A 21,116-nucleotide genomic window follows, 5' to 3' on the forward strand; every position below is an offset into this window, starting at 1 on the left:
CTGTTTAAACCATGACTCCAATAAAGAAGGGATGCTCTGTGTTTATTAAATATGAGTAGCAGATAGGTTTCTGGCCACAGGCCTACTGTAGAGAGCTGTTTCTCACTGACCTCCTCTACCTCCTGTAGCATCCTTGATAGAAGGGCCATGGCTTGTGCATTCACCTGCAGACTGGACCGGTGTGACTTAAAGATGCAAGGTTTATAGGGCTACCAATTTCACCAGTTTTTGGCTTCCCTTTGGTGTTCTTTATTATTGTTATTTTTGTTGCTAGTGATGATATTTTTCTGCTCTGAGGCTTTCTCTGAAACTTAAATAACAGTGTATAACAGCCACAAGAGGGTAAGTAACAAAAGAGATTCATTGTCATTTCATCTTCTACATCCTCAGGCCCCAAACCAATCTGCCTTTTTTCTTCTACCCTGTTGAGTTCTTATTAGGACTGTTATATTTTGAGTAGATTAGTTTATTGTGATATGCAGAAGCTAGAGAGTTGCTATTTCCACCATCCTGTCTGGAACTAGAAATTTCTTACCGACTTATTCATTTTGTATTGTTTATTTTTCAACCAATCAAATTTTAAAGAGAATAATAATATAATTAGAAGACTCAAAATTATACACAGGGTATCCAGAACACAAATTGTCAGAATGTGATGTTAGATGTAGGATAACTCTAGTGTTTCATAATTCAGCATTGCATGCAGTTGGCAAAGACAGATGTTGAGTTCACCATTACACCCTGAGACATATTTATATCTTTAGTATGTGCATGAAAATATGTACTCTACATTGGTCACTTTTCACTGGGACAATACACATAAGATTATAACTCAAGAATTAAATTTAAGGTAAATGAAAAAATAATATCCGGTGCTTTTTTTTCTTTTTTCTTTCTTTCTTTTTTTTTTTTTTTTTTGGTTTTGTCAAGACAGGGTTTCTCTGTGTAGCCCTGGCTGTCCTGGAACTCAATCTGTAGACCAGGCTATCCTCGAACTCTCAAACTCAGAAATCCGCCTGCCTCTGCCTCCCAAGTGCTGGGATTAAAGGCGTGCGCCACCACCACCCGGCTTATCCAGTGCTTCTAAACATTGATTTCTTTGGGATATCCGTATCTTAAATATCCCATTGTTTCTGTTTTGTTTATAAAATACAGTAGAATGTTTACTAATGAGGATAGTGCCAATCATTAAACTACTGTGCTTTAGGGAAATATATGGCTCAAATATCGCTTGCTGAGACAATATATGGCTGAAAATTCTTTGGGGCTACGGAGAGCCAGCCTGAGCAAACTTAGCATCAAAAGAACTACTACACCATTCCAGTATGTTCCTGATTTTTTTCAGTCAACAAATATTGTGTTTTCAGTGAAAGACAATGAAAGGGAGCATATTTCAGTATATAAAATGAACATAAGTTTGCATTTTGCAAGGCAGGCAGAGAATCACCTTAAAAGATGGAACTCTTCTAGCTCTTCTTTGCTTTGTAAATGGTTAAAGATGGGTGTTTTCAGTATGGCTTGGGAGGACTACCTCTGCCATCTTATTGATTTATCTTAACTTTCTCAGCCATCCTGGAGAACTTGATACATCCTGTGAACTTGATACAGTCTAGACTTGCCTGGTAGTGGAATCTCCTTCCCCTAGTACCCATCAACAGTCAATAGCTCCCCTTCTAGGTGTGGGTGCTTGTGTGCTCTACTCCACATTTACTGGAGTAGTTACTCTCTTGATCTTGTAGGCATAGTAGATGTGAGTTCATGGGGCCACCAGTCCTGTTATCTCCAGAAGAACCTCAGGCTCTTACAACCTTTACCTTTTCTCCATGATGCGACCAGAGTCTTGCTAGGAGGATGTGTCAAATATTTGTCTCATTGATGGGTGAAATCCCCTCACTTTTAAAAACAACATATGTCTTTTTTGTTTCATTTGGAGTCGTGTCCAATATACCAAGACTAATTTGCTTTAAAAGTCCAGTCTCAAGTCCAATAGTTCCAATTCATGTCGTTCATGTTCAAGTGCAGCTTTTGTTTCTGCTTTCAGAAATAATGCATTCCATTAAGAACTTTCTTCTTAAGTGGTTTAATGAAATTACATAGGCACAGTGAAAATAAGGCCAACGAATAGCTAGTGTCACTTCCTTTTTGTCCTTTTGAACTAAATGGAGTTTCTGGAAATATGCCATTTAGAGGGAGACAGTAATTTAATTTTTGTGTTGATTATAATTTGATTCTTTAAGGGGCTATTTTCTTTTTTGTTGTGAATTGGTTCTCATTTGCTATGTCTAGCTTGAAGTTCCATTATATTTTAGCAAATGCAAAGCTCCTTATGCCAAACCTGCACATGTGTGCTTCTGCTCCAGGAGTCTGTCCTATACATATCCCCATGCGTGATGCCAAGTGCTACTGAAGAAAAATCCTTTATTTTTATTTCCAACTTGAGATAGGTAGATGATAGCATACCCTTAACTAAATACTCTTGGTATTTGTGGAAACTGAAGGACAAGAATACAAACTGATCGTGGTATACGTGATTGAAAGTGTTTTCTCTAATTTATATGTGACCCTAAATGAATTTTAAATGTTATTTTCTCTTTTGTAAAATTCTTATTTTATTTCTGCAATATATTTTCTTGTAATATATATGTTCAGTGACTAAAGAATCATAGAGTTGAGGGCCTACATGCCTCAGAGTTCTTTGCTAGAATGAACCAGTGTAGGACTCTTCACTAAATGATTTTAGGTGTGTAAACACCATGTCAGTTAGCCTTTATCCTCAAATTCAAGTCATTGAATATAATGTTATTGACATTTTTGTAGTTCTATTTAACATTTCTGCCTTTACTCATGGGCAAATAGAAAATTCATCTCATAGATAGTTCATAGATATCAATCCCTGCTCAAATTTGTATTCTAACTCATTTAATTGCCTTTGTAGAATTAATGAAATTACCTCATCTTTCTATACATTAGGTTTCTTATTTATAAGGTGACATTTGTATTTATTGCCCAATGAAATTCTTTAGAAATTTTAATAACACTTATTATTATTCCTGGTATATGGTAAAACTTATATTAGCTGTCATTATAGTTTAGAAACTCCTCAACTCATGTTGAATATCATTTTTTTGTGCATGTATCATGTATGCACACATATGTGTGTGTACATGTGTGGGTGTGTGTGTGTACATGTGTGGGTATGTGCATGTAGGTGTGCATGTGTGGGTGTGCATATGTATGTGCATGTGTGTGTGTGCGTGTGTGTGCATTCATGTGTGTGTGCATGCATGTGTGTGTAAATACTCATAGGTAGCCCCACTTCACTCATAGCCTCAAAGTGGCCATATCAAGTCAATTCCCCCTCCATTGACTCTTACCTTTCTTCTCCTTTCTTTCTTGTCCTAATGTAATCAAAGAAATGAACAAAATCCCCCAAACTGCATCATCATCCACTCAGATTTTCCACTTAGAAGTCAGCAAATCCTTGGCACCCTTCACCCCATGGCTGAATCTTAAATGATTGAGTATCAGTTATGCTTCATAACTTACTTGGAGGTCTTTCATTTCAGTAATGAGTTGTGGGTTATGATAATCCTGATCCACAGGGCACCATCTTCTAGGTGTTCCTCTGCCAAGAAGCTTAATCAGTGTTCTTCCTTTTTGGCTGGCACTGAGTCTAACATTTGGTTCACTTTGTATGTATTGACATTTCTTCTAAAAGGCAAATATTTAATAATTTTAAAAAGTTTGGCTACTTTTTACATGGAGATCAGGATTGAGGTCTATATTATGCATTAGTGTTACCTTGTCCTTAAGGGCTTCATTCCTAAATCCAGCAGGAAGAGCTACATCCACCGGACCATTTAATTCTCCATCTTCATACACACACATGTACCTGTGATACAGTTGAGCATGTAAACAGAGAGCAGGAGACTAACAATAACTACTAATGAACTAAAACCTAACAATGTAGCAATAAGATATTCAGTAGCAGCCATTTCTGATCACTGTAATTATTATTCAGCAAAATAAAGTTTCCTTGATCACAAGCTCAAAGACATCCTGAGAGTTTAGCTGATAAGCAGGATAGCTACTAAGGGACCATGATCAAGTAGCATATTCAGCAGGAATATTCTGCACAGAGGGATGGAACAGGCCTTCAGAAGCAGAGCAAGATGGTCCAAGTTTCATCCTACTATTAAGAAGGTTCTTTAACTTTAAAATTATACAAACTGTTTATCTTTGTAATTCTCCATTTAGACTATGATAGACCATAGATAATTGAAACCATGGAAAGTAAAATTTCAGAGAAGTATGTTAGGCAGTTGTCTGATGTCTTAGTTAGAAGTCCAAATGTAAACAACTTAAAAGGAGATGAGATTTGTTGTAGCTCATGATTTCACAGACTTCAATCCATATTATTCATCTCCCTTGCTTCTGAGCCTGGGGTAAGGAGAAGGTTACTCACCTTAAGATGGACACGGAACAGATTGAATGGAAGGATGTGGAGACTCCAAAGGCATGTGTCTATCCCTAAATGTACTTTCTCTTCCCACAACCTTTAGAACATTCCATAATAGGACTACAAGGTAGGACTCAGCATTCAACACACACAAGCATGTTGGAGTACATTTGACATTGGAATAATAACACAGGGAATCTTTTTCAAATGTAATGTTACTGTGTTTGCTTTCAGCTTCATCTCTCTCATTTTGTCCTTCCAGCCCTTTCTCACACATCCCTCCGTAGTGAATCAGAGTGAGCATCTTCATTTGCTGCCACAGATCTGTGTTGGGAAATGTTTCTAATGGTCTTAATTTAGCTCCCCAAATCCACTTCCAGATGCTAAGGGTCCATGCACTCAGCTGGCTTTGATTGGTAATAAAGAATTGTCATACAGCCAATGGCTAGGCAGGGATACAGAGGTAGGATTGCCCTGGCAAAGGACCAAGGGGAAGAGAAAGAGGAGAGTCACCATGACTCAGAGGCAAGGCGATCAGATCAGAACTGCAGGAGAGAAATCATCCAGCAATGTAGGTGTAAAGGGAAAGCAGCCCTATGGGGGTAGGGAGTGGGGCCTGGAAGGTAACTGGGCCTCGAAGATAAAATGTAGATGTAGGAAGTGTTAAACCAGGAATATCAGAGGGGAGTGAATACTAGCCACAGGGAAGTTTTGATATGTCCAACCATTGTGCTGCAGAGGAGGCACAGGACCTGCTGGGAGCCTAGAGCTGCTAACTATTTACCGCTACAGATCTGAGTTTAAGACTGGGCACTATTTAGAAGCCTGTAAAAACCAAACAAAGGTTTGATTCTGTAATCAAGATATCTGCTTTATGCCTGCAATGTAAACAGCCTTATAGACAGAGCATGATCTGAAGGCATGGACCATGTTACCTAGCATATTCTAAATCCCCAGGCACTAGCTTGGCAGGGGCTTGGTGCACTAACAAAGATAATGAAGGAATATTTACATGAAGTAAAAAGATTTCCTATAAAGCAAGTCACTCTTCCTGCAGCGACTGATGTGACTTAATGAAGTAACGAAGGTGGGGACATTTGGTGGACTCAGGAATCAGAATCAAAAAGACATACTTGTAGAAAATACCTTACAGACACTTGCAGACAAGGTCTTCTAGGCCTGAGAGCAGCAGCATGCAGGTCTTAGAGTGGTGCTTTTACTCCCAGATCGCTAAGAAGGGAAATATGCATTTATGTATCCTGAAAGAAGAAAGATGACAGTTTTTATAAAAGCTCGCCAACTTAATTACTGACAATTAATAATTCTTGCCCGCTTTTATATTTAATGCTTGCAAGTTGGAGACATGCTCCAGTGCATCCCAGTAGCTTGGGAGACCAACTGCATTCTGCATTCTGTTGTTTGGGCAAGAAGCATTGCATGACAGTTCAAAGTTTTGAGAAGTGAAATTGTTAAAGGCTTATACATTCATAAATGATAATACGTAAACAACTCTAGAAGATTTGATACTAAATTTGTCAAAGCAACAGTGTGTGAAAATAACAAACCATGAAGAGTTTGAATTGTGTGATTTCAGAAACCCATTCATCCTTGGGTTTCCTCATTTGCAATGCAGATATATCGCTGACGTCTCTGGATTTACCATGTTGCTGCTGTAGTTGGATTGCTGGAAATCATAAATAAAAAAACTTACCTTTTTGAGAAATGACATATTAAGTAAATGAGTCACAGTTTATTCAAAAAGATAATTTAGATGGTTTTATTTTACAATTTAGTGTCTTAATTTAACATTAAACATGAAAATTTATATTTATATATATATATATATATATATATATATATATATATATATATATATATGAACAATACCCAAAGATGAAAGAGAATTGGGAAATATAGAAGGTGGTATCTAAGGGAAAAAAATCAATTCACCAAAAGATAGGAGTTTAAGTCAGAATATTGTATCAATATAAAAATTATCAGAGAATATATTCTTTCGCTCATTTTGAAACACTGTAAGAAGAGTATATAGCAGACTTGTTTTTCATAAAGTAAAACAATACTTGAAATCATGACACATTGTGTCATGTCAACATGTATGAAGCAAATGAATCCTGTAAGGAACTTCTGTGCTCAGGGTAAGCACAGAGATTTCCAGAATATTTTTAGCAACTCTTCACTAACCTATGTACTTAGCCATCATCATTGCAAAGGCAGAGAAAGAAAATCATTTACCATATCACAAAACACTATATTTCAGATTTAAAAAATTATCTGGGCTGGGCGGTAGTGGTGCACACCTTTAATCCCAGAACTTGGGAGACAGAGGCAGGCGGATTTCTGAGTTCGAGGCCAGCCTGGTCTACAGAGTGAGTTCCAGGACAGCCCGGGCTACACAGAGAAACCCTGTCTAGACAAAACCAAAAAAAAAAAAAATTATCTGGGAAGAGGGCTATAGCTCAACACCTGATGCTCCTACAGAGGAGACATACTTGATTCTCAGCACCACATAGAGTGCCACATGTTAGTCCAGTACAAAGTGATACAAAGGCCCTTTCTGGCTTCCATGTGCATGCCCGACGCACATATGATAAACAGGGTTTCACACACACACACAGACACACACACAGTATTTAATAATCTAGGAGAATCTCATTTTTATAAGATTGTAATGAATTATACACGTAAGATTTATATCATGGGGAAAATAGACTTGCTCAAAGTGAGAAAACTCATTACTGCAAAATTCTATTAAATTAACTTTTCCTGAAAAATTCCAATATCTATTTTTTTTATCTTATACTTACAGGAGATAAAGATGGCTTCAATTTGGGGTTCAGCACAGGTGAAATGCCTCTTAGGCATTATAATGGTGCCTAGGAGGACTTGGGAATTGTCTGGGTTAGGTGTGCTTGTTAAGTTGGGAAGCAAGAATCCTGATACAACAGGGAAGAAAATGTAGGTGAATACATTAGAAAAGTTTGTAAGTTTGCTGTGTGGAATGGAGCCCTTTTTTCCTTTGAAATAATTTGGTCTTTCTTTCTTTATTAGTTGTAGATTGATTGTGTGTGTGTATGTGTGTGTGTGTGTGTGTGTACACGCGCGTGTGCGCGCTTGTGTTATGAAAACATTTGAAAGCTCTATTTCCAACAAGCATAAAACCTTGTAGAATGGAAATATCACTGACCATGATCTCCCTAGGGAAATGGAACTATGCAGTATGAGGTGAGCAAGAGGAACTGAAGTAGAGTGTTTAATGAGAAAGTTCTGTCACTGTGGACATGTTCAGGGTGTTAGGGAACACTTGGAATTGAAAGTCCAGCATTGCACATTTTTCTAGAAAAATGACTCACCCCCTCTATCCAAAAGAAAGGTTCCTTTTAAAAAAAATCCAATGAGGCCAGTCCTTGTATAGCATTTAGTTAACAGGAATCATATTTATCCTCTCACCATATTGCTACTAGATATGACCAGTTGCTTTTCTCAATTCTTTGGCCAAGAAGCAGTCATTAAATATTTGTTGATTTAATTTAGCATCATATGATTCCAAAATTCTTTTTTTAGACCAATCTGTATTATAAACTAGAATCTTCATCTTCACTAATGAATAGTTTTAATTAGAAAATAAAAAAATTATTTTAATTTTATAGTCTGTAACTGCCATGATACTATTGAATTGTAGATCATTTCCATACTACATGTAGCTCTATGATTTTTTTTTAAAAAAATCTGAAGTAACTCAAAATTGTGAAATGCTCAAGAGATAGAGAAACATAGTTAGTAGTTCAAGCTGTGTGATTCTAGAGAAGTAATCTAGAACCCATTTTACATCACATATGCTAGCTGTGTGACCCAGGCAAAGCCCCACTTACCCTTCATCTTTTATATCTAGATAGTATTTCTTCTATAGAAAAATTGTTCTAATAGTTTATCTTCAATAGAGTTGTAGAAATAAAGCAATATAACCCATGAAAGCATTAGTGTCATATGAGACTCATAAAGTATAGGCTCGATAATTATTTATTACAGTGATAGAGAAACATTTGGATTTTAGTTAAATTTGCAGTATAAATTATTTGCTTTATTGGACTTTCCCTTTACATTAGATAACATGGAAAAATGAAATGGTTCATGTATCTTTCATTTTCCTGTATTCTTATCTCTGGATGATAATTACCAGTCTTATAATATATACCAAGGATATTTGTTGTTTTTAAAAAGATTTATCAAAATATAATTTTCGTAGCATGAAGATGGTCTATTGTAAATGTACAATACATTGAATTTTAGTCAACAAATTGTTGACTAAATTCCAGCCCTATCTAGGGACATTTCCATTACCCACCTAAGCTGTCTTAGGCCTGTTTGTAGTCATAGGAACATATGCAGAATACTTTGGAATGGATTTTAATTTTTTTACTTCACTCCATTCCTTGATTAGTAAAGACCATTTCCAGAATAGAGGGAAGATTATTTATTTTGAAGAGAGTCAGTAGCTCTTGTTTGGATATTATTCTGTCTCATCTGGGCAGAAGTGTTAAGTGTGAAAATATCAGAAGCCAAACTTCATCAATGTAGAACTGAACAGACCGTTAGATGTCCAAGGAAGTCAAGGCAAGGACACACAGAGAGAAGTACAGACAGGACATGGAAGATACTACAGTGTGACGTTGTTCATTTCAAAGAAGTGTTATATAATTGTACCTAGAACATTTCTATGTGATCTGTAGAGGGTAAAGAAATTACATCTATTTACACGTAAGAGAGGCCATTGTGGTTAAGAAATCACAATCAAGAGCATACACATTAAGACAGATAGTAAGACACACTGATCAGAATAGACAAAACAATTTTCTTAGGGGGAAGAGTGGAGTAGCTAACACAGTTTTGTCTCCTTCATTAGTGCTAGTTGTCAGAGAGTTAATGAGTGGTAGAATCAAACTGACCAAAACACACATGGAACCTAAATTTTCACTGAGTCCAAGGAGAAATATTCTTTCTTTCTTTTTACCAAAAAGACTAGTTTGAAAAACAAACACTAATTTAAGCATAGATCTTGTAAGTCATTTAATTACATAAGTGAACCCCACAGGAGGCAAAGAAAGAGAGTTTTGTTTTTTTCTAGCTCTTTTTTCTAAGGCCCACATCCAGCAGGAAATAAGAAGCAGGTGAGGGGAAAGCAGAGATGTATGATTGCACTTTCAGCAATTTCAGGAAGCATGTTGTTAAGCCCTGTGAAGCCAGAAGGGTATGTTCAAGTGCACTGAAGTGTGAAGTTTTATGTATTATTCACATGCTTTCTTCTCACTTAGAATGAAGAGCCTGTCTATACTTCTCCATCTACTCAGGTCACACATACACACACACACACACACACACACACACACACTTCTGTGAACTTGGAAAATGTAAGAAAAAAGCACCCTAAGATTTCCTTTGTAGATTTAACTCTAACACAAAGAGACTTACTACTTAAGACACTTTCCCTCAAATTCATTGACTCCTGTTTTGGGGCTATTCACCCTGTGTTTTTCTCCTTTCCTCTCTTGTCTGTCCTTCATCTGTGATGCACATTCTTCTATACTTCCACTGATAACAATATTGGTGTGGATTCGTGATGGGTCAAACCATTGTTGGAGAGGACAGAGGAAGAACAGAAACATTACAGTTAAATTCCAGGATGAGGATTAGGTTTGAAAAAAATCCCCCCTCTTCCTCCTGCCCTCTCTATATATTTTCAATACCTGAACAGAGGTAAAAAACAAACTGTCCATATCTTAACACACAATTTTCCCAATAGCTAGATGTAATACTAGAATTTGAATGGGTTTTGTAATAACCCTCATGGTGGAAGATGATACCCGCTTGCACCAGGATATTTGTAGTGACTATGGGAACAAATGGTTAGATTCTGGCTTTATTTAACAGGAAAGGGTAGCTTTTCTGTTAAAGGCAAGGGAAGAAGAGAAGTAAGTAGCCATGCCATTATGTAAAATGCAGAAAGGTGAAGCTGAGCTGGTTGTTTGAGAATGCAGGCAACCCAGGGATTCCTTTTGACATATTGAGTTGGATCTGCCCCAAGAAGTTTTGTTTCAGCTGGAGTTAGGGTTAGAGATGTGCACTGAGGAACCCTGCACATGGCTGACACATTTAAACCACAATATTAAATGGTTAGGGATGTCAAATGGATCTGACAAGCCAATGTCCCCAGGATTGAGACTTGCTGGCACTAGAAGAGGCAAGACAGACCAGCAATAATAGACTAAGGAACATATGTAAGAGGGTATGTATCCATGTTCTCATTGCATTTAGCTTGATGTAAAGTCTATGTATATACTTTGAATCACTTTTTATTTAATACAAATATAATGTGAAACCAATTTCAATTCCTATCCTCCATAATTTGTTTTTATATTGTATTAATCTTTTCCAAGAAATATTTTTTCTTTCTATTTTTAGCTTATTGTCTTCTTGATTTAGCTTATTAACTCAAATATTTGGATTCAGCCTAAATCTCAGACTCATATAAAATAGTTATTTTGTACATAATTTAACTATATTCACAGTTTTCTATTTAAGAAGCTTAACTATTAAATTATATGACATGTTTAAAGAGTAAGGCATCCAACAGACACGGCAATGCCATGTCATCTTGGACAGAAACACTGATCTTCCTTGTGGAAAGATGAACCTTTCAGCCTCTCTACAATGCCCATCATTAAAAGAGAACATAATAGGGACCAACGGATGCTCCACAGCAGCCTCACAGAAGACCTGACTGAGCCGCCACAAGAGCAGGATGTTCGGTTATGTCCAAGGCTGTGATTGAGCAGGCTCAGGGTGAGAGGATGACATAATCAAGAGAGAAAAAATAAAAGAGCAATATTAAATGTTGGAAGTAACAGTAATGATGTGAAGGGAATGTAGGTAGAATGTAAAGAACATCTGTACATATAGCCTGATAAAAATGCTAAGACATTCACAGTAACTTAAGTGTTTTTCTTAAACCAGACTCATTATGAAATATGATCTAGCATTTATAGGAGAACCTCAAAATTAAATCAAGAAGAGCAGGTGTCACTGCTAGAACGATGCAGTTGTTCATTTGTATCAAGGCCTCCTGAGGACTTGTCACTAGTGCAGAGCCCACTGTATGCCTTCAAATGCTCATCTAAGGCAAACGGGAAAAGCATACAGAAAACTTTCTTGGAAACATATATGCCAGACATTATGTGGAGAATTCTAAGAGAATTTTCAGGCCACATAATGAGAAAAAGATAAAGAGGAAGTGGACAATATCTACAAATAACATCAGAGTGAACTGTCAGAAAAGTCAAGGAGGAACAGAGGCAGTCATCACGAAGATGGGACAGGAGAAAGAGTAATATGCATCAGAAATATGGTACTGAGAAAGAAATCATGTGAGCAGAGAGATGGAAGAACACCCGGCCTTGGGCATTTTAGCTTTCTAAGGACAAAGCCACTGGGGACCCTGTCAGTCTCTATAAATCCAGAAGGCAGATGATGGTACCAGGAAACGAAGCCAGTGAAGCAGGTCACAGTGAATGTAGGACACAATGTTTTCTGTATGTGGTGTAGAGTGAGTCCTTAGCTCTCTAACCACAGATGTGGGATATCCAGAACTACCCCCTATTTTGGGGGCCACATCAATACCTTTAGTCAACTCTTTGCTTTGCAAAAGTCATGTGGAGTTATTTTATTTCTAGAAGACTGGAGAGTTGAATTATATAGCATTTCTACTCTAAAGGGCAACTCAAAACAAGAGAATGAATGGACCCTAGACTGTCCACACTATGATTTAGATCTCAGTTCTCCAAGGCTGTGACGATAATTGCTCTTTTGTTCCCTCATGTCATTAGTTCAAACATACAAGGACATTAATTATAATTACTTTTCAAAATGGGACATATATTGTGAGGGGTATATTTGTAAAATATTATCATCTTTTAAAAAGATTTAAACAGCTTTCACTGAGGAACCACAAAAAAGAGAGAGAGGAAAAACTGCTTTCTCAATACTAACTTTATCAGTGACATCTTAAGTTTTCAAAAAATGAAAATGGAATGATGGGAATGTAACTATTTTAGCTAGTAACTATAAGGGAAATGTTTTACAAACACTCCAAACAGGCTTCAATGCATTTTAGAAACAAGTTGTTGACTATTGGCTATAAAAGGGAATAGACATGTTTGTACCAAGCCTGTGAGTACAGTGACCAGCCCTCCCTCTCCCTTGCTCTCTCCTCTCCTCTAGGTTTGCCTTCCATTCCTTCACATCCTGGCAAGCAAAGCCTGCTTTGTGCTCCTGATTCCTTTGCTCCACATAATCCCTCCTCCCACCAGATTCCCCATCCGTTCTTGCATACTGATTATGAAAATCAACGATTCCTAATTAATAACCAGTTTTCAGGTTCTTAAGCTAAATTTAAGAACAAGTGTGGAGATGAAACAGTATAATAAAGCTTTAGATTCAATCTTTTCCCTTTAAAAATAGAATGGTCTATTTGGCTACTTGGAGTTGATTTATTTTCTCTTCATTTTTGAGTTTATAATGTTTGTTACTCTCTTGTGCTTGTCACTGTCATAGAGAAAAATACAGGTACTGGGTAGAATGCTTGCTTCCTATCAAGCATTGTTTCAGTCTCTGCCTGTGAGTGCCTCTGAATTTAACCATTTCATAGATTTGCTTATATAATTAATTCTCTATTCCTACTGGGGATGGTAAAGCTGCTGAATGATTTCACTGCCTACTGAACTTCAAGCCAGGGTTTATATTGTAACTGAGTTGATTGTGGGTGTTGAGGGCAGACGTTCAGCTATTGGGCCTGGTCTTCTTCAGTGATTATTGTTATCAGTCATTTTGAGAGTAATCCTTAACATATGTAATCATAAGCAATCTTTCTTTTGGTTGATATCGAAGGCTGGATTTACATCATCTAGCCTTAAGTCTGTAAATAAATCTTACCTCTGTTCTTATATGGTAAGTAAGAATAATGAAATGTGGGTTTGTTTTGCCTCTGATCATCAGGTGTTCAGTTGCAGATGCTGTCAACGATGCTTTGATGCTTTGCATAACTGGCTGCTGTCCTTGTCTTTGCAGCACGGGCTACCAGTTTATTTACTATTCACCTGAGAACACAGCAAAGGCAAAGGAAGTTCTCAGCAGCATCAATCAACTGCAGCCACTCATAGCAACTCATGCAGACCTGCTGCTAACCTCTGCCAGCCAGCGCTCTCCAGACAGCCTGAAGAGTTCTTTAAAGCTGCTTTCAGAAAAAGTAAGATCCAAATCTTGACTCCAGTGGGGAAAGCAAAATCCCCATCGGGTTGCCTTCTGACTGCATCACCTTTCATGGCATCTGGAAATGTAAAAGAGACTAGGTTAAAAGTAAACTTCAAAGCATCGCCACAGGATCAAAATGAATTTGCTTCATTCTCTTTGTGCGTTCTGTATGCATTATTTCTTTCTCTTGTAGGAAATGAAAAGTTATTGCCTGATATATAGTTCCTCTTTTCCATGCTATTTTTATTCCTTCTTTTGGAATTGGCTGAATAAGTGAAGTGAATCAGATTTCAAAATCATTTTCCTCTGATAATCACATAATTTTTATGCATATGTAGCTCTACATATGAATGGTGATATCACTTGATTTGAAGCAGATCCTGGATGTGGATCCCATCAGTGGCATGAGACAATCCCTCTTTTGACTTCTACAGCATTATCAAACAGGAGAAGATTATCAATATTACAAAAACTATTAATTGTTGTTTAAAACATGGTAGATCTTAAGCTTTGCTTTGTCCAAAAGTGTCTCTATATACACAGTAAATAAAGATGGTTAGGCCTGGGGCATATGCACAGTATAGATGATTAGAACTACTCTAAAACAGAACCAGAGTGGAGAGTAACCAATTAGAGCAAGATTTTAAATAGTTAAACTAAACATCCAGGAGTTTATTAAGCTTAGCTCACATGCCTAGTATAGGTGCACACGTTTGTACTCTCTTATGAGGAGTTTTCAGTAAATACACAGTATAGAACCTGACAAAAGAAAATGCTTCTAAACATTCTAGAATAATTCTACACTGTGATTCTTTGCCTCCCTGAAGGCAATATTTGTAGAACCCAGATATAATATATGTGTACGTTTGTTAACAAAAATTGTTTTCAATTTTTTACCTTAAAGATTTCATTTCTATTTATTCTTTTCACAAGAGAAAACTAAGTTCCGCATTCATTGAAAAATAGTCATTGTCTTTGTTCAGAAGGGTTAAATGACTTTTCTAACAAATTTGAAAGAAAGAACCTATCCTGGGATTTCTGGTTTAAACCTGGTGGCTTTTCATGCTACAACAAGTATGTCTGTCATACATAGAAGCAATATGGTTGCCAGATTTTAACAGTAGCTGCTTTGTGTTAAGGAAGCAACCCCTAGAACTCATTTTTTTGTTTGTTGGTTTAATCTTCACAGTTGTTGGGTACATATTACCTTCATTCCACAAAGCAAAGGTCTAAAATTTGGACAAACTAAAAAGCCACAAAATTGTAAAGTTTGAGTCATTCATTACTAGGAAATCAATAAAGCCCATGTGATCTAGTGATCCAGGCCCACATGATCTCGCGATCCAGACCAGGTTACTTTATTTAAAATGAACATTTTACACATTTTCTTAGTTAATGTTTTTGAATTAGTTTTAACTTGGCAAACTCCTGTAGGACTTGGTAGATCAGAAGAAAACCCCAAAGATATCTATGTACAGTGGAATAATGTAATCTTATTTTGATTCATCTCTCTTGGGGGTGGGTGATAGAAGTAGATGCACTTTTTCTGAGTCCACCTAAGCAGAAAGTCTTAGCAAACAGCGCATCTGCAGAGTGGCATTCATATTCTTCCTGTGCACTGCATTTCATGCATAATTTGCAGCCCACTGCAGGGATGGGGAGGGCGCAGTCTTCACCTTTAATGCAGCATTGCTCCACATTTTTCTTAAATTTTCTGTGGAGTAGACTGGGCTGGTCTACTGATAAATCTCTCAACCCCAGAAACTAACAGGATTCTCTTAAGTTTTAAACCTCACAGCCTTTTAAGGTTCCAGGCCTGGAATTTCAAAGAAAGTCAACATTTTTGCATGGAAGGAGTCAGTCTTGGTCCTTGATTTCAGCATGAAGAAAGTATAGTGTTATCATATATTTCAATATGATTTGATATTCTGCTTTATGTTCCTGAATTTCTTTCAGTTCTGTTAGATAAGAGGGCAAAAGTTACCCCATTGATAGAACACACATTAATTTTGACATTATTTCTCTGTCTAGCCCTGGCTGTCCTGTAACTCACTCTGTGGACCTGGATAACCTCAAACTCAGAGACCTTCCTACCTCTGCCTCCTGAGTGCTGAGATTAAAGGCATGTGCCACTACACCTGGCGATAGTATCTACTTTTATGATAAATTTATAAAGTTGATTTAAGGCATAAATATGACCTTAGTGTTCAAAGGTCATTAGGATGAAGCAAATTAGAATTTTAGTAACTTCATAGCTATTGTTGGTGCCTTTGAGACAAGAATAGCTAAAATCTATCCATTTTCCACAAATCCCAATATAGCAAAGTTTTATCTACGCTCATCATGTATTTTTGGTCTCATCATCCTACATGTGCACAATTCTGTTGCCTTGGATTGACATGTCATTATTTTATTGCTTCTAAACTGATGCACTAAGGAATAATTCTTAAAGTTGCTGCTTTAGAAACTCATGCTACACATGAACAGTTACGGAATATTAGCATCTGCCTATCCTCACGCATACTTGTCCAGGTACTCAGCACTGAGCACCTGCACACAGTAGGGGATTGCTCAATACTGTAAGCTTGGATGTCTGATGCTGGCTATGGACTGTACAGAGTGAAGTGCAAGGAGGTGTTTGAACCTAGAGCTGAGGTAGTGTTCTGCTCTTGGGTAAGGATTGGTACCCAGAGATCAATGGCCATGCCTTGGAGTCTATTGGGAAAGCTGTAAGAAGAAGGAATCTAAACCACCTGCAGGGCATATTCAGATACAGGAATTGATGCTTGTTGATCCAAAAGCAGTTCATGTCATCTCTGATGCTTCCTCTTCTAAACAAAAGAACAAATACACAATTCAAGTATGTTTTCAAATATATTTGGAAACGTCAAATATAAATTCAAGTAAATGTCACGTATACATATACATATACATACTGTATTCATACAGTGTCCTTGTCCCTGTGCGTGATTCAAGGGGCACAGAGTAAAATATGAATAAGAAAAGATCTGTTCTCTTCAAGAGAGTTCTGACTCTTGATGGTAATCATTGTATTAGTAAAGATAATGGCAGACAAGAGTGGCATTTGCCTCAGGATCAATTAAAGGCACCATTCCAGTGATATCCTCAATTTTAACAAATACATGTGTTAGCTATTATCACTTTAATATTTACTATTGATAATCTCATCACATGTTGTTCGTGATCTCATTATAAACTGGCACACAGAGATGTTAAACAATTGTTAACAGTCGCACAAGCTGTATACCTGTCTCAGGCTTCTTTGAATGCATGCACCATACACTGTTTTTGAAGATCAACCTGATCTAGTGGACTAAGAAAGATGTGTGATGGAAAGCATAAGGGGGACATCACAATAGTGTATGCTTACTGTGTATTCTTGTTCTAGAATACACAAATTCAGTTAGATTACATTATAATTTAGAATTTTCTGAGCTTTCACACATGCCAGTCAAATACACTGAGCTATATCTGTAGCCCCTGTCTTAGTATATCTTCTAATGGACAGTTGTTCTTGGTGGTAACTTAGGAGTCCATAAAATAATAAAGACACACTTTAATCACAAACTATTTTAGTATAGAGAAAACACTGAATTTAGCTGAATAATTCCATCCAGAAGGGCACAATTTTTACATAAAAGTTAGAATTGTAACAAATGACACCAACAAAGTTGAAATGTAATGTTCTTTTCCTTAAAATACAAATACTCTCTTTGATGAAGAGAATTCAAGGAAATATGTAATGTAAATAAATTCAAATTAAAAGTTAAGGAGAATATAGATAATACATAGATATCTCAGAGATCAGAAATATGAGTGACATTAGCCTTTAAATGTCCACCTCTTCCCTCCATTCCATAGAAAGTCATTATTATCCTGCTCAGCAAAAACCACCATTGAACACTTAATTGTGCATGGTACAGTACTTGCTGCTATAAGATAATTTCTATATAGACATGGCTGTTAACTTTTACAACCACAGATTCTCAAAGAATGAGGGTGTTTCACAATATTGTAATGCTTAAGAAGTTAAAATGTAAACCTTACAGGATAAGCTCACAATGTGCAGAAGAAATTGTAGTCCTAGCATCTCTTCAATCACAGAGTATTATAATCTGATCATGTTCAAAAAAGAATGAACATCTTTCTTTCTGAAACTCAAAATTTCCTTAAATTTCTTTCTATAGTGCCAGCACCAGCAGCCAGTTTCTCAGAAGTTAGAGTGATCTGTGGTATTGAAGATAATACTATGTTGGCCATTTAGGTACTAAGAAGGATTTTCTCACTGTTCATCAATTTCAACCCTCCCAAGTTCTATCTCCTGCCCAGCTGAAAGGACAGTGGGAAGGAGAAGGCTGGTTTGTTTGCTATTGGTTATTAAAATTATGTATACATGGAAGGCAAAATGGAGCTTAAGAATAAAGTCCTCAAAGCCAGTTGAAACTTGAGTATCTGAATTTATATATCTGCTTTCCAAAACCCTTGTCAAATTGTAAGTATTTAATTAGTATTAATATGATATTAATAATAACAATGAAAAATTATGTTCATTGATAAACTGGGGAACAGAAAACAAAGACAGTGACATCAAAGATGATGTTAAGCTTTTGATTTGTGTATGAAGCGCCTGGTGTCTGGAGGCTCTGCATGTGATGCAATCTCTTCTTCTGTCTCCCCCAAAAATATACTGGACAAATGGGGTCTAGGCTTTCAAAAGTACAGAACAGGGGGATCCTTTTTCACGCCTAGGTTACTCCCCTAAGGCTATTTTCAGAATATAGTACAGGAGAGGAAATTTGAACTATATTTCTCAATGAAAAGACAGGATTTGGGGGAAATCTGAGTTTGCTAGAACAGAGTATAGTTTCTGGAAGATGGGATTTAACATAGAAAGAATTGTGGACCTCTATAAAGTAGTGTGTTTATGTCTTTACTTAACTGATTCATGCATATTTATGAATAAACTACACACATCCAGGAAAACAAACACTAGACATTTGCCAACAGAGCTATTTCTGGTCTCAATATATATATATATATATACTTTTTATTTATTCTTTGTGACTTTCACATTATGTGCCCTAATCCCATTTATCCTCCCTTCCTCTTGTCCCCATCCTCCAACCTCAACAGAGTTTACAAGTCTCATGTGGACACTGTAGTGTGTCACAGCATATCGCATAATATATCCTTCTGTCCACACCACATTGCTTCCAAATGTTCATTGCAATGACTTGTTTGTCTGGTACAAGGCCTCTGGCTTGTGCTACTCCATCAGTACTGAAACCTCACTGAGACTCCTCTTCTACTTCCTGTTGTTGCCCTGTGTCATGGAGATCCTGTAGTTTTGGATCTGTGGGACTGGTCCTTTTATGCACTGTAGTAGTTCATCAACGGTGTAGCTATTGTAGTGGGTCAATTCAAAGCCCTGTATCTGGGCCTGAGAGGCATCTGAACTTGTCACGCTGAAGACTGGCCCTCCCACTTTCACACCCTCGAGGCTAGCGCACCAGCAACTCCTCAACCACAGCTAGCTCTACTCTGCTGCAAGATGCAGGGCCTGCGCTTCTGAGTGTTGCAGCCCAGGTGGAATACAACCAGCTCTTCTACTCTCATGGCCCTGCGGCCAGCTCTTCTGCCTGCCATAGGTGGCAAGGGACAAGGGAGGGGAGAAAGGCATCTCTCCCTCTCTGCCACCACAGCACAGCAGATTAGAGGCAGGATTAGCTCTCCTGCACTCACACTCTTGGGGCTGGCTCACCTACATCCCCAACATCCAGGATCAGCTCTATTGTGTTGCCCAAGCAAGGTGCTGGAATATGCTATGAATATTATATTTTAATTTCAGCAAAAGAAAAAAAGACTTACTGGGTATTTTCCTGAGTAGAGTCCTCTGAAAATCTTAGGTCTGATAGTGGAGCTGAAAGAAAGCTAGGTTATGAGTTGTGGTTCATCTCCATGAATAAGTCTTTAAAACAAAAGCTCAAGAGGGTCTCATTTCAAGCAACCTAAATTTACATGAGTACCAAAATTCTCTAAAATAATACAATAGAAATTAAAGAACAGATAATATAAAATCAAACTGTGTGCTAGTCAATAAACAAATCCCAAACGTAGGTTGAAAAATTCCTGGAGAGATGGTTCACTGGTTAATGGCTCAATTGCTCTCACAGAGGACCTGGGTTTGATTTCTAGCACTTCCAGGGCTGCTCACAACTGTCTTTGACTCCTTCCAGCATCTCATGCCCTCTTCTGGCCCTGTGAATAAATGATACACAGAAGGCTTAATTAAAATTGCATTTTTCTAAGTATAATTTTAAAATTATTACTAAATAATCTTTATTGATGTTATAAAATGTATCTTGACTGTATTCAATCTCTCAAAACAAAAAAAACCTGGGCTAGATAAATGATGAAAATATTCTCTACTATGTATTATTATATCTAGTATACTATTAGATTATATTAATATCTAATAATTATAGTAAATATGCAAAAAGGAAAATTAAAAGATAATGACAAAATATATTTTTTTCTGATTGAGAAGACATTATTCAGAAAGTAAATGTGCAGCCTGGAGAGATGGCTCAGCAGTTAAAAACATTTGCTTCTTTTTGAGAAGACTGGACCTAAGTGTCCAGCACCTACATCTGGCTGCATATCATGTTCTGAATCCCCAGATCCAGGCTATCTGAAACTGCACTCACATGCACAAACTCACACCAATCAGTCAGTCAGTCAGTCAGACACACACACACACACACACATATATGTATATGTATATGTATATGTATATGTATATACATACATATATATATTTGTAAGGAAGATGTTAAGGTAAAAAGGAACTGGTGGGATGGCTCAAAGAATTAATTCACCTGTGGTCTCACCTGATATTCTTCGCCTAAGTTTCAAGACCCACATTGTGGTAGGAAAAACAATGATTCTTGCAAGTTGTCCTCTGACCTCCAGAAAATTTAATTAAAAACAAAAACAGAAAAGGCAAGTCATGAGCTTGGAAAAATATATGGAAAATATGTCTCATAATGGTTCTGTATCAGAATATATAAAGTGTTCATGCAACTTAATAAGATAAGCAAACCAATTAATAAAGGGAAAAAGATTAAAATGACACTACACCACAAAATATATATGAGTGGGAAGTAAGTACATGCAAAGTTTCTCAGCATCATTTTTCAGCAGAGAAATACAAATGAGATTCCACTAGCCACCTATTGAAATAGGAAATGCAAATGAGATTCCACTAGCCACCTATTGAAATAGGAAATGCAAATGAGATTCCACTAGCCACCTA

At 37.0% G+C, this 21,116-nt stretch overlaps 1 protein-coding gene across 3 annotated transcripts in view; it reads left to right on the top strand.

Annotated features, from left to right (window-relative positions):
- The window catches only part of Inpp4b (inositol polyphosphate-4-phosphatase type II B), a 701,452-nt gene that overhangs the window by 556,603 nt on the left and 123,733 nt on the right, over positions 1-21,116 (top strand). For all 3 annotated transcript variants that reach the window (XM_028753430.1, XM_028753429.1, XM_028753432.1), the window contains one exon: positions 13,598-13,775. In XM_028753430.1, the coding sequence (XP_028609263.1) occupies positions 13,598-13,775 (178 nt within the window). The remainder of the gene's footprint in view (positions 1-13,597; positions 13,776-21,116) is intronic.

The sequence above is a fragment of the Grammomys surdaster genome, unplaced genomic scaffold (assembly GCF_004785775.1).
Source record: "Grammomys surdaster isolate TR1022 unplaced genomic scaffold, NIH_TR_1.0 125947, whole genome shotgun sequence".
Lineage (NCBI taxonomy): Eukaryota > Metazoa > Chordata > Mammalia > Rodentia > Muridae > Grammomys > Grammomys surdaster.